The sequence below is a fragment of the Chanodichthys erythropterus genome, chromosome 3 (assembly GCF_024489055.1).
Source record: "Chanodichthys erythropterus isolate Z2021 chromosome 3, ASM2448905v1, whole genome shotgun sequence".
Classification (NCBI taxonomy): domain Eukaryota; kingdom Metazoa; phylum Chordata; class Actinopteri; order Cypriniformes; family Xenocyprididae; genus Chanodichthys; species Chanodichthys erythropterus.
Window position 1 is genome coordinate 52,666,139 of NC_090223.1, and position 13,889 is coordinate 52,680,027.

At 37.5% G+C, this 13,889-nt stretch overlaps 1 protein-coding gene across 1 annotated transcript in view; it reads left to right on the plus strand.

Moving 5' to 3' along the window:
- Positions 1 to 13,889, plus strand: part of LOC137017951 (uncharacterized) — a 45,533-nt gene that overhangs the window by 13,832 nt on the left and 17,812 nt on the right. Inside the window, exons 5-6 of the mRNA XM_067382755.1 lie at positions 3,987 to 4,160; positions 5,296 to 5,469. Coding sequence (XP_067238856.1) covers positions 3,987 to 4,160; positions 5,296 to 5,469 — 348 coding nt within the window. The remainder of the gene's footprint in view (positions 1 to 3,986; positions 4,161 to 5,295; positions 5,470 to 13,889) is intronic.

Below are 13,889 nucleotides of genomic sequence, written 5' to 3' on the forward strand. Positions count from 1 at the left end.
ATGCTGCCCTGATCCTACATTAGTAGTAATATAGTCTGGCCAGCAACCTGTCTGTTACCAAAACAGAGCCCTCCACAGGAGGGGCCTGCAACACTCGACCCTGCAACTTGATAATATTCAAGGAGCTTTTGGTGGAAAGATTGCTTTACGCTCAAACTAGACAAAGCTACTACCAAAGCTCTAGAGATCTGAGACTTCAGCATAGTGCTTTCCACTCTCTAAATGAGAGGAAGTCTAACAATTCTCAAGGACATATACAGGGGAGGCTTTCTACGAAAGCCTACAACACCTGGCTATTTGACTGTGCCTAACACCACTAGGGAACTGAAGCTCAGTATATCACTTTTACTCTAATATCAAGAGGAGTCTCAGGTCAACTTAGGCAAACTGAGATGGCCGTAAGGCCTGCTACTCACATTAATAGCCTAATGCAGAAGGTGGGCCCCGGCCAGTGACGACTCTCACAATGAAAGGATACATACTAGGATCACTAGCTGCCAGTCTTATGCTGGAGAGGCTCTCCTAGGAGTAGCCTATTCTGAGCTACAGCATTCTAGGAGATGGAAAACCTACAGCCGAACCGCCACCAGTGTTAATTTCGTTGACGAATAATTTTCGTCATAATTTTCGTCAACGACATTTTTTCACGGACGAAAACGAGACGATGACTAAATAAAAATGCGTTTTGAATGACTAAAACTATGACTAAAATCTACTCTAATTTTCGTCAACGAATAAAAACGAGACGAAAATGAAAGAGAGGGACGATTTGGGAAGATATCCAGTCAGGACTGCTGTCCTGTGTGGAAGATGCGCACATTTGAACTGTAATGTGCTGATCTAACCGCGGGAAAAGCGGCGCTGTTGCGCGCTCTACAGGCTCGTGCAGCAGCACATCTGACTGCTGCGCAATTAATGAATAGCGCACATTTATGCCATCCGATTGCTTATAAGCTAATGTTGATGAATTATGACAATGTTTACTACACGATGTTTATATGGTAGCATGTTTTAGACGGTTGAAAGAATGCATATTTATCTCCCTCATGAGCAGCCTGCTACAGTGCAGACTGCAGACATTTCAGAATAAGAGTCACGGTGTATTTCGGGATGGTTTATAATTATTATTTTTTTCCTGGTCATTATTGTTATTTTGTTTAAACAATAAACTGTATTTAATTTATTTTCTGTTTAATTCATAGTAAACTACTGTATCTTCTGTCACAGGAAGGAAAGACTAAGAACATTATTTGACACATTATTCAATATATTTTACAAGTATTATAGTTATTAAAGTAGTTATTATAGTTAACTAAACCTAAAACCAAAGAAATCTTCATTACTTTAAATAAACATTAACTGAAATAAAAGATAAATATATAAAAATGTAAACTTATAAAAATGTAAACTTAATAGTTTCTAAGCTTTAGCTTAACCTGAGGTATTAAAATAAACAAAAAATAAAAAGTTATAGACATTTAAAAGCAAAAACTAAAAGACATAAACAAAAAATTACTAAAACTTTTAACTAAAATTACAATGAAAGCAGGAAAAACTAAAAATCAAATCTAATTTTTTTTTTAAATGAAATCTATAATAGTAGCCTACCTCAATGATAAGTGTGTCAATCCCTGAAAAGTACTGAATTTTGCTCTTTCACGTGTTTTTGCACTTGAACGGTCAAAAACCGTCCGCTTTGGTGAGCAAAGTACAGTTGGGTGAACATAAACAGTTTGGGGAATATCAGATGTACCTATATCAGTGTATTGGATCTGTGGAAGCATTTTTATTGGAAATGCTTAATGCTTACAATTTAACTAAATTAGATTTTAGTCGACTAATTCTACTGTAGATTTAGTCGACTAAAATCTTATGATATTTAGTCGACTAAAACTAGACTAAAACTAAAACAATTTCCAATGACTAAAATATGACTAAAACTAAATGGCATTTTAGTCAAAAGACTATGACTAAAACTAAATCAAAATTTGCTGTCAAAATTAACACTGACCGCCACTGTCTAAAAAGTACTAGCCTAGGCTGGATATCGTAGTGGCCCAAAAGATGGGCTGGCACCCATGCATTTATGAATTTCCTGAAGCTCAGTGGAGTGGAGCACAGCATAATGTGCCACCATGTATGTCCTGCCATATACAGACAAGACCAGCTTACACATAAAACACAGGTGCAGATAGGAAACACAACTGGGGTTGCCAAAGGGAAACACTCACAGTGCGAGTGAACAGCCTTATAAAAGCTGAACTTGTGCGCTCCTATGAACAAACAATTCACAAGTAATATGTGTGATTAGATATAAATGCTTGCACACAAACCTACACATTGCTCGAAAAACATATAGAGCACTGTTTGCTGATATTGCAGACACAAGAGACAATGCATCCTCAATCAGCAAAACACACACAAAAACCTGTCCCTCTTCCCTCGAGAAGAGAGAGACAAACGAGAGTGGAGCTTCCTCAGCAGGAATGCTCACAACGCATGCCGACAGAACTCTCAAGCACTGGGCATGCATGCTCTAACAATGACACACAAGTCAAGTGTGTTATCAGGTAACTATGACACGGATGTAGCACGTCCTGATATTGCTGAGTTAGATGCGTTCCTGGGTCAACAAATTTTGTTGATCCTGGAACAACATTCTAGTCTGAAAATTTAGTCTTAACCCTATTCCTACCCCTAAACCTAACCCTACCCATAAGTTATTCCAAACATCAGAGGGAAATGATAGATGAATAACACTGATGTAGAAGCACCAATTCATGATTTTAAGCCTAAACTTGACATAATCTGTAAACTTGTCCCTCAAATATGATTGGTTGATTTGAATGTTGTTCCAGGATCAACAAAAATGTTGACCCAGGAACATGTTGAACTCGGCAATATCAGGTTATGCATGGATGCACACACTGCCTGAAACTTCTGTATAAACAAGCTGTTCTTACCTTTGAATAGCGCTTCAGACTAAACAATCCCTGAAGAGGAAAAGAGGATGACTTGTTCTCTAAACACTCCTTATGTGCGTTCGGGTCGCACTAGTGGTGACGTCATAGGCTGACGCCAGCCAATATGATTGCTGTGATTTGATAGCATTTTAGACACCGGTTCCCGCGAAGGAATTCCCCATAATGCGTTAAGATGCAGTGTGAGTTCCCTTTCGAAAGGGAACTTTCCTTATAAACTCACCTCAAATACTTAGTGTAGTAGCAACATAAGCAACTCTTATAATACACACTATAGTAAATATATTGTCACATATTTTTTAATATATTAAAAGCATCAATTCCTTATGTATTCCATTGTATTGCAATATATTGATAAAATATATTATTTTATGGTGGCCAAGAGAGCTCAACATGCTGAAACTGAAGAAAATGCATGCAAATGGAAAAAACACCAGCAAATTAAGAAAACATCTTTATCAGTTTAACAACATGTGTGCTGCAAATACTCACAACGTAACCAAATATAGAAATGTTCTGCACACGGATCACAACAGAAATGTCTACTCATCAGTGGTGTTGTCGATGACCTGAAAGATGTGGTTTTTTTTTTTAAATTACTATTTTAACAGCACGATCATGTGTGTGTGTTGTATTTGCAGTGCTTTTCTGATTTTTTTTTTTTTTTTGTTGCGCTTTGAACTTTTTCAGCATGTTTCTGTTTGTGTTGTAAATATTTGCAACACATTTCTGTATTTGCTTTGCATTGTAAGTATTTGCAGCACGTGTTGTCAAATTGATGAGGATATTTTCTTAATTCGCTGGGGTTTTTTATTATTATTTGTATGTGTTTTATTCAGTTGCAGCATGTAGAGTACTCTTGGCCACCATATTATTCTGTATATTTTTCAATATATTTAAACCATTTAATATATTGTTCATAAATGTATGGAAATATATTTTCTTTGTGCAAGGGGACATCAGCACAACAGCATGCATTTTAATCAGAGTCCTTGCTGTTTTCAGATTGGCATACTGTAATCTCCCTGATCAGCACTGTGAAATTGTGGCTTCAGCTCTACAGTTATCAAACTCCCCCCTGAGAGAGCTGGACTTGAGTAACAATCACCTGCAGTATTTAGGATCAAAGCTGCTCTCTGCTGGACTAAAGAGTCCAAACTGTCAACTCCACATACTGAGGTTTGTGTTTCACACTGATTATTTTTGTGATGTTAATAAGTACAGACCCCTGTCAAGTATGTTTAAGAATATTTTTTTAAACTGTTAATTTTGTCCCTTCATAAGCCTAAATCTATCTACCTAGGAAATGTGCATACAGTGGGGTCCAATAATTTGAGGCTAAAAGTGAAACTGTAAATATTTTATCATATAAACATGTTTTTGTGACAAAATGAACCTTCTCTATGTTCAGCCCTACATTAGCCACTTTTGCTTTTTTTCTCAAGTTTTTTCAAATCTTTTTTCTAATCTAATTTTGTAAATAATCTTTGTGTTGGAATAATTTTAAATATTAACAAAAATAACCCAAATATATGCTAATCTGTTTTGTTGGGTCACTCAAAATAGTGAAACATGTTTCCTTGCAGAGTTTTTTCCCCTTTCCCTTTAAGACATTTATGTTGTACATTAGGCTGTAGATTAGAATACTCTCCACCAGAGGTCACTCTTCTTGACACTTTATCTCCTCCATCATGAACTACATCACCCATAACCCATTGCCCAGACTTTGATTACATCCACCTGTCTATCTTGCTTGTGTCAGTTTGTCTATTTAAGCTCTGTGATTCTATCCACTCTTTCCAAAGTCAATTTTTGATCTTCTGTCTGTTAACTGAATTTTCTTGTTTGCCTGCTTGCCTGTTTTCCTGGACTAAGTATCTGAACAAAAAATGCCTTCAAAAAATTGGCAAAAGTGTGACTGTCTTTGGTATATTCCAGTAGTTCAAAGGGTCCATGAACTGCAAACATTTTATGTAGAGCTCAAAATTGCTTTATAATTGTAAAATTCATAGAGTGCAAAGACAACCGCAGCTGCATGTGTATCTTTTGTGCCAGTTCTATATGCTTTTGAGTTTAATGCAGACACGCAAAACAGTTTATATTATTTTAGTACTTCCAGGCCCAATGTTAAAATCTTATTCATCTGCATACCTGACATGCTCACAGAAGAATTTTGGTTTGTTGGGAATCTTGTTCATACTGAATTTTAGTCTTTGGTGTTATAGAGACATTCACTACCCCTTTTGTGTGTAACAGCGATTGACTGCTAAGTGATTTTGAACTCACTGCTGAGTTTTGTACACTGTTGTTGTAGATTATCTGGCTGTATGATGACAGATGAAGGCTGTGCTGCTCTGGCATCAGCTCTGAGTTCAAACCTTTCACACCTGAGAGAGCTCGATCTGAGTAACAATGACCTTCAGGACTTAGGAGTGAAACTGCTCTGTATTGGACTGAAGAATCCCAACTGTCAACTCATGATACTGAGGTTTGTGTTTCACATTGATTCATATTTTAATAAGTGTGTAGCATATATATTTATACCTTGGTCTGTTTAAATACTCGATTCTGATTGGCTGGAAGGTGTGCAGTAAAACCGTTTAATGCACAGGTAGTTCCAGTCAGTTTGTATACAGATCAAAATAAATCCGCCACTATAAACATTGGTAACCATAGTAACACAGTTACGCTTGCAAACTGAGTGAGAGACATATATGAAAGTGTTTATTTAGGTAGACTAAATGGATGATTTTGCATATCGTTTCATTTGTATGGTGAATATGGCAATTTTGAGAAATGGGTCCAGGCACAAGACGAAATAGAAGACTTGTAGAAGACGTTGAATGACAAAAAGCGTCACAAAGAATTAACACCAGCAGAGCTAGACCTAGAAGATGACAAAGATGAGGTCAATACGAAAAGGCAACTAAATGGGCAGCTAACACTTTCAGTGACTTTTCATTTCACACTCTACATAATGTAAATAAATGATAAGATTAGTTAAAATAAAGATTGCCTTGTCACTGTCAGTGTTGCCTGTCATTCATAAATAATTTTAATAAATTAATTAAAGAATCATTAAGTTAGCCTATGTTATCCAAGTTATATGCTTAAGCAACGAGGGGACTTCAGACTGTAGACTTTAAAGAAGTGCAGGTATCGCGCACGTATCTCTCTCTCTCTCTGACTCTTTCTTTAAATAATGAATTTAAATAAATTGATAATTCGTTAAAATAAAAGCATTCTGATGCTCTACTTTATTTAAAGCGGACAGAGTGCTAGAACTAACGAGCCTTAACTTAAGAAAATAACCGTAATTTTTACCCGTCTTTTAAAAAAATTACACTGTAAACATCAGTTATAGCTTTAACTTGTTTTTCTCCGCTTTGCGTCGGGTGGTTCTTCGCCTCTACGTCGTGCATTAAAATCCTTTAATGCATGGCTAGCCATGGATTATCCCTTACATACATGGGCGACATTTGGGGGGGGCAAGGGGGGACAGTTGCCCCCCCATCATTTTTCCCGTTGTGAGCCGTCAGCTTGTCCACTACTATATTTCATTTCCCGGGTACCGCTCACAGTTGAGCGCGAGCCTTATTGCCCGTGAGTGCGGAAAGACCGTCTCAAAAAATGCGGCCACTATTCAGTGAGTGTGGATTTGGATAAAACAGTTTAATGCTGCGTTCACACCAAACGCGAATAGAGCGTCAAATTCGCGTCTACCGCGTCTAGTTTGCCGCTTGAACATTTTGAATGCATTCGCGCGTCTAGAGCGAAATAGACGCGTAAAAAACAAGCGTCCGAGGCGAAATCCGCTTCTTGTGGGAAGGGCAAGTGCTAGGCGGTTGTCTGTTTGCAAAATGGCTGATGTTGATCGTGCGTTCATCGAGAGAGCCACTGCTTTGTATTTACTCTGGAGAGCAGAACAGCGGCGTAGGGGTCAGCGTCACGGGAAGGCCGCGGGTCGATAAACGTGTACGTGACTCAAAAGTGAAATGTGTATTTACAACTTACCAGGTAGCCCAATCTCCTCACCGACACTCTTCCAAGCGAGCTCCTTTTTATTCCTGTCTGAAGTATGAACTTGTGTCATAAATCTCTGGGTGACTGCTCACTGATAATATCAGTCATTCCTCCATTTTGAATGAGTGACTCCGGGCGGGCCTGCCGCCACAGCAGCAAGCAGGCTCCTGATTGTTTAACGTGGCGCGAATTTACGCCAAAGTTCAAATTGTTCAACTCTGGCGTCAGACGCGAATTCGCGTCAAACTCGTAAATGCACAAAAAGCACCATTCGCGCATATCTACTAGACATATCTACTAGGACTAGACGCGCGAATGAGGCGAATTCGCGTCTTCCGCGCCGCGCTAAACGCCTCATTCGCGCCGCGAGACCTCCAGACGCGCGTAAACGCGTCTGTACATTGACTTAACATTGAAATCATTCGCGTTTGGTGTGAACACAGCATAACGCTTTGATGCCATGCCTGAACACCGTTTATCCCTTCACAGTGGCGTAGCCTATATCGGACGGGGCACGCAGAGCTATTAAATGCTTCTTATTATTATGCTACTTTTATTATTAAAATAATATTGATAATTCATTTGCTCCGCAATATCATAGCGCATATCACTGCAACCGATGCGCTGACTGTGAGTGAGGATAATAAAAGATTAGTTGGATACTCCTCGTTTAAAAAACAACTTGTATAACAATAAATATTTTCGTATAATTTTATTTATTTATTTTTTTTCCTCACTATGAACCACAAGAGAAATATCAAGAAAATAAATTAACAGTCTCTAACCGTGCGTTCACACCGCCGCCGGCGAGAGCGTCAACAATCGCCTTGGCCGCCCTGCCAACAACGCTTTACTGTTCGTTCAAACCGCCGCCGACGGGAGGGTCAAAGTAAATGACAAGCCGCATCAACCAATCGGAAGCCTCTCAAGCGAGGACCTCTACATTCCAAATGGTTGGCGCCGAACCGCGTCATAGCTCATTACCATAAAGTTAACCTGATTTCAATTCTCCTCGCCGCTCTCACCGTCCAAGACGTGCCGCTCTCGCAGGAGCTCGTTACCGGGCTTTCATTGAAAATGAACGACTAGAGTCACTTTGACGCTCTCGCCACCGGCGGTGTGAACACACAGTAAGAGGATATGCGGTATTAACGCAGCGACAGATGGCAAAAGCTCAGTCAGTTTTTACTTTCAGTTTCTGTAGCAGCCGCGGCTCGTCTGGGTGTGGCAGAGCCTCACCAAAATATTCATCCTAAAATATAGGCCTACCTCTATGTACACTGAATTAATAATAAATTATAAATGTGTTCAGCATTTTGCAACAAATATTTTTCAGATTTGAGTCGTAAAGTGAGAAGGATATATTAATGTAGTGCATGGATTCGACAGGCATGTATTCATAATACTAAGCGGGCAGCCGCTCTCAGAGCCCGTCCCAGCTCTACAGCGCCACCACAACTTTCCTATGAAAATCTGTGGTGTAAAATGGAACTGCAGCACCCTCTCATAGAGAGCCATTGTGGCAGATTTCTGCCTGCCCCGCTTATTTCCACGTTAAACACACCTCACGTACACCTCCAGACCAAGACGATATAAGTCACGCTTCAGATATGTGTCTGCATCAGGTCAGTAACTGTTTGGCATGTCTGTTCTTCCTATGTGGAGTAGCGTATCTTTAATTTAAACATGCTCATGTTAATAGCTTTTATAGTTGTAGTTCTGTTGTTTATGTTTGTTCTGAAAATAGACATGACTTTTTTCCTCACATGAATTCCTACATAACTATTCTAAAACAAAATTCGGAAGCAGAAATATTAAAATTCTAAGATTCTGTGTGTTGTGTGTACTAGAGTCTGTCAATCATCATTAGAGCGCCACCCTCAGGCTGAATAACGCAAAGACATTCGAATTCTGTGTGTCTGATGTGTTCAGCGATTAGAATATAAAGCTTTCAAAATGGTTATCATAAACTAGCGCTAAGACCCAGAATCTGCCCTACATATATTTATGGCAAGGACCCGCTCCTGTCCTCTAGTGAGACTTCAGCTGCGTAACTCTCACGCAAAGTTTTGCACATTGTATGTGTGATATCAACTGGGCTAGCCTTCATGGTTTAAAATGGTAATATTTTTTAAATTGCGACGTAACATTTTTCTTTATTACTAGTTGGTTGCAAAATGACGGACACTGATTCAGATATAATAAATGAGTAGTATTATTAAATAAAAGAACAAGTTACTTAAACTTCTGCTAATAATTTGCTGATGCAGGTACAAAAAAAAAGACGTTTACCAGCAAAAAAAAAAAAATCTTGCCCCCCCCAACTCGAGAGTCAAATGTCGCCCATGCTTACACATTATATATATATATATATATATATATATATATTTATATATATATATATATATATATATAAAATACATTGGCGACATTAGGGGGGCAAGGGCGCGGAAAGATGTATTCAGCGCATACATGCACCATCCATGTGTCTAATTTTTGTACAGGGTCAGAAATTAGTGGGTGCTTGAGGGAACCAAAATTAACAAAAATGCAGTATAACAGTATTGCAGCTTTGAGCAGTATAACCAATCACACACGTTTCTGCTGAGCTAATGAATGCAATGGCCAATCAGAGACATTTAAATTAATCACTGCTGAATATGCTTGAGTTTTTTTTCAGTGCACATGCTCACTGATTGAATTCTACATTCTCACAAATTATTTCATCATAAACATCAAATGAAGATATGATATAAGAGATTAATTTTGCAGAGTAGACAGTTTCAGGTGTTAAAAGGGGGTGTTAAAAATTAATGTGAATGCTAATACTTTTACATTTTTTGAACTGTAAAATTCTAACACTGTGCTATCTTCAAATGCAAGGTGTCTTTTTTTTTTCAGAAAACAAATGGTTTTCAATAAATTACAGTTATCATTATGTGTGGTGAGTTTGTAAATAGACAAAAAATAAACAGGAATAAATTTACTGCTTTTTTTTTTTTTTAGAAAAAAAAACTGAAAAATCAAGGAATGAAAGATTATAACATATATGTATCGATCTTTTTTGTGACAATGAGGTGCACAGTTTTACTCGGGAGCCTTTTTTTCATATGCACACACATTTACACATGCACGCATCACACCACATGCTAACTATGCATTATTCACACCCGTGGTGAGAACGCCAAAGCAGCCGGAAATAATTCATTTTCAATGTGAGCTGGCGGCAAGCTCCGATGAGCAGCGGTGTGGTGTGGTGTGTCTTGGACGGTGTGGGCATAGGAAAGTTGAGGTCAGCTTTATGGTAATGAGCTATGACACAGTTCGGGGGCAAAAAATCGGAATGTTTAAGTCCTCCGCTTTAGAGGATTCCAGAGAACGCAGTCGTGTAAACTTTGGTTCCCATTAGACTCTCATGCACACACACAAATCTCCAATGTCTTATTCACAGGTAAAGCAATGCCACACCAAAAGCTACAACTTGATAATCCATAATGATGTGAATTTGATAAGTAGTGCAACACTATTTATAGGCAACATTTTCACTCTAGAACACCTGTTTTTCAGCAGGAATGCAGTTCATTTGCTCAAAACAACACCGATTTGACTACACTTTAACCAGGACAGTTATTGTAATGTAGGCTGCACACAAATTAATGTTAATGTTAATTAAAGACCAAGGTTAGTATACGTCTCCTATAAACTATACACTTTAAAAATGTGATGCTTTGAGCACTTTTGAGCAGATTCGTAAACACCTCTGATTGGCCCTTGTGTTGATTCGCTCATCGGATATGTCTGTGATTGGCTTCAATGATCAATGCACAGCAGCGTTTGTAGAGTCCTTTTTAAGAGGCCAGATAATTTCATATAGTGTGGGCAAAAGGGAAAAAAATAATAGAGCGGATCAATCAGATTATCTCAATGATAAACAACATAGGTTAAGAGCATTCTGTGTCCCCCACTGCTAAGGTAAGAGGAGTATTACAGTCAGAATTAGATACCTTGACCCTGGAGGCAGAGGAGGTATTGTATTTGAGATCTTGACAGCAAAATACTGAGTATGGAGAAAAGGCTAGCAAGTGAACAACTGAAGCTAGCAGAAATTCAGATAACACATGAAACAATCACAGATTAACAAACACTTTATTTTTTTTATGAAGGGCTATACACATCAGAGCCATGTGACAGTATGAACATAGCATGCTTTTTTTTGGCCCTGATGGATCTGTAATTAAATTCTACTTAATAATTTTTTACATTAACTGTCCCTAATTTTTGAAGACATTTTCACATAAATAACTGGGCAGAATCTATTACCACCAACAATGTTGCAGGCTGTTATCACAGTTATACATAAAGTAAAGATCACCTAAAATGCTCACACCGCCTCACAAGTTGGTTAATGATTATAAGATATTAGCAAAGATCCTGGCAGTCAATCCTTTTGTGTGATCTATTGATTCAATTAAATTCACATTTATTTGTATAGTGTTTTTCACAATACATATTTTGTTGTGATATTGTGTTAAAGGATTTGTGTTACTGTGATTGTAATGTATTTTCTGTGAAATCATATAACACAGCCTTGACATCAACTGATGAAATAAGACATTAAGGGGCTGTTTACACACCATTTTCAACTAAAAAAAGGAAAATGCATTTTGACCATTAATTACACAACAACAGTGTTTTGGGGGCCTGAAAATGTAAACTTTTGAAAACGGGTTTCAAAGAGCAAGTTTTTATAAACAATACCATTATCATCCCCGGTTTAAACCACAAAACGTGAATTTGTGAAAACGGTGATGACATGAATGTGTATTACGTGTGCAATCTATAGGTGCGTAGTGTACATTTACAAAGTGACATCGACACCTACTGGCCTGGCATGAATAATACAGCATTTTTAGTTGTTTTCACAGATCCATGTGAAAGTGGATCATTTTGACAACGTTGTCTGTACACAGAAAATACAAAGGAAAAACAGTTATATTTTTAGTACATTGTTATCGTGTAAACATTATAACCCTTAATCACTCAAGATGTCAGCAGAGGTTGATTAAACAACTCCACAAACAGCACCAAAGATTCACTTATTGCTAATCAGTTTGATTGAGATTAATAAATAAAACCAACATCAAAAAACAACAACAGCAATAAGCAGATATGACCAGGAGTGAAAAGTTAAGAAATACCCTTAATTTAAACCTTTTTTTTTTTTTTTTTTTTTTTTTTACACACCTTCAGAATAACCAAATCAAGTCCAGCTTTGTGTGTGTGTAGATAGATAATTTTGTAAAAGTTCTCATTACACTGATACAAATAATGAAAAGATTGCATTGATTATATGATTACTAAATCAAACCCGTATTAATTAAGGCGTAGGATGTGCACGCTGATGTGAAAGTTTACTAAAATTAGCAAAAATAAACAAAAAATTGTCAGTCAGGATGTTTTTTTTTGTTTGTTTTTTTTTTTTTTTTTTTACGAAGCTCAAGGAGTTAAACATATGTTTGGTTTGTTTGGAAACTAAATCTGTAATTAAAGATTTTAATGTAAATTGCTATTACACCACTGCACTGCTCACAAAATCCGCTTTTACACGGTTGGGTTTAATGGTTCTAAGTATTGGCACGTTTCAAGTTGTATTTCCACTTGAGCCTGGTACTTCATAGCACGATTACAAACCATTCTCTGCGCGAAATTAGCCAATCGTGCTGAATCATTCTGCTGGAATGCGAATAGTGACATCGTCACTCAGGATCGAACACTTGTCTGTTGCCTGGCTGCCAGTTTCTCCATAGCTTACTAAACATGCTATTTGAGCAACATGAACACAAATTAATCATACAATTAAAAGAAATAACTGATCATCCTGCATAATGCTGTCATTACATCGCATATAAGCTCTGTAATCAGCCTACAGTGGAAAACAAAATATCAGTACCTCCCAGCCCAGAAAAGTAAAGCAAAGAGAACGGGTTGGCGTGATGGTGGAAAAGCAGCTAACGAGAAATATGAAAGATACACACACACCTGTGACGCCAGAGTTGAACAGATTTTAATATAGTCAACAAAACCTTTTTGCCAAATGAATGACAGAATTTATGCACTTAATGTTCTTATACCTTTTTTAAAATGGTATTTTTATTCATGACATTCATGGCATTTTTATTTGTGAATGTGGATTATGGTACAATATGGAACAACTATTTTCTTGAATAAGCACTTTTTAACTGCTTTTGAGTTGAAAATGTTCTCTTGGCTTGTAATCAAAAATAGGACATCTGTACATTTGTTTGTTGCAGATTTACAGACAATGCAATTGAGATGTTTACATCTGCTTGTTGGAGTAATATTGCTTGTCAACTGAACAAAGTTTCCCATTTGTATTAGCATAATTGTGCAAGTTGTATAGTTAATAAAATCTTTAAAAACAAATTGCATTAATTAAACATTGATTTCCCTTAAAGGTGCCATAGAACGTCCATTTCGCAAGATGTAATATAAGTCTAAGGTGTCCCCAGAATGTGTCTGTGAAGTTTCAGCTCAAAATAACCCATAGATTTTTTATTATACCATGTTTTAACTGCCTATTTTGGGGTGGGAGGAAAAATGTGCAAATTTGGGGTGTGTACTCCTTTAAATAGACCCTTTTCACATGACGTCACACAGCTTCTATTTGGAATAAGTATATAGTGGAATACTCTAATGAAGTGCACCCAGCTATACAAATGCCACAAATGTGGTTAGAACATGACTGTAGTCGCCTACTTTCATGTAAATTCAGGGCAAGGTGTTTGGCAGATCTCAACGAACTTACCGATCTGCGAGATTTGCTGCTTGAAGTCGGAAGAGTTCAATACGTACTGAAGCCATACG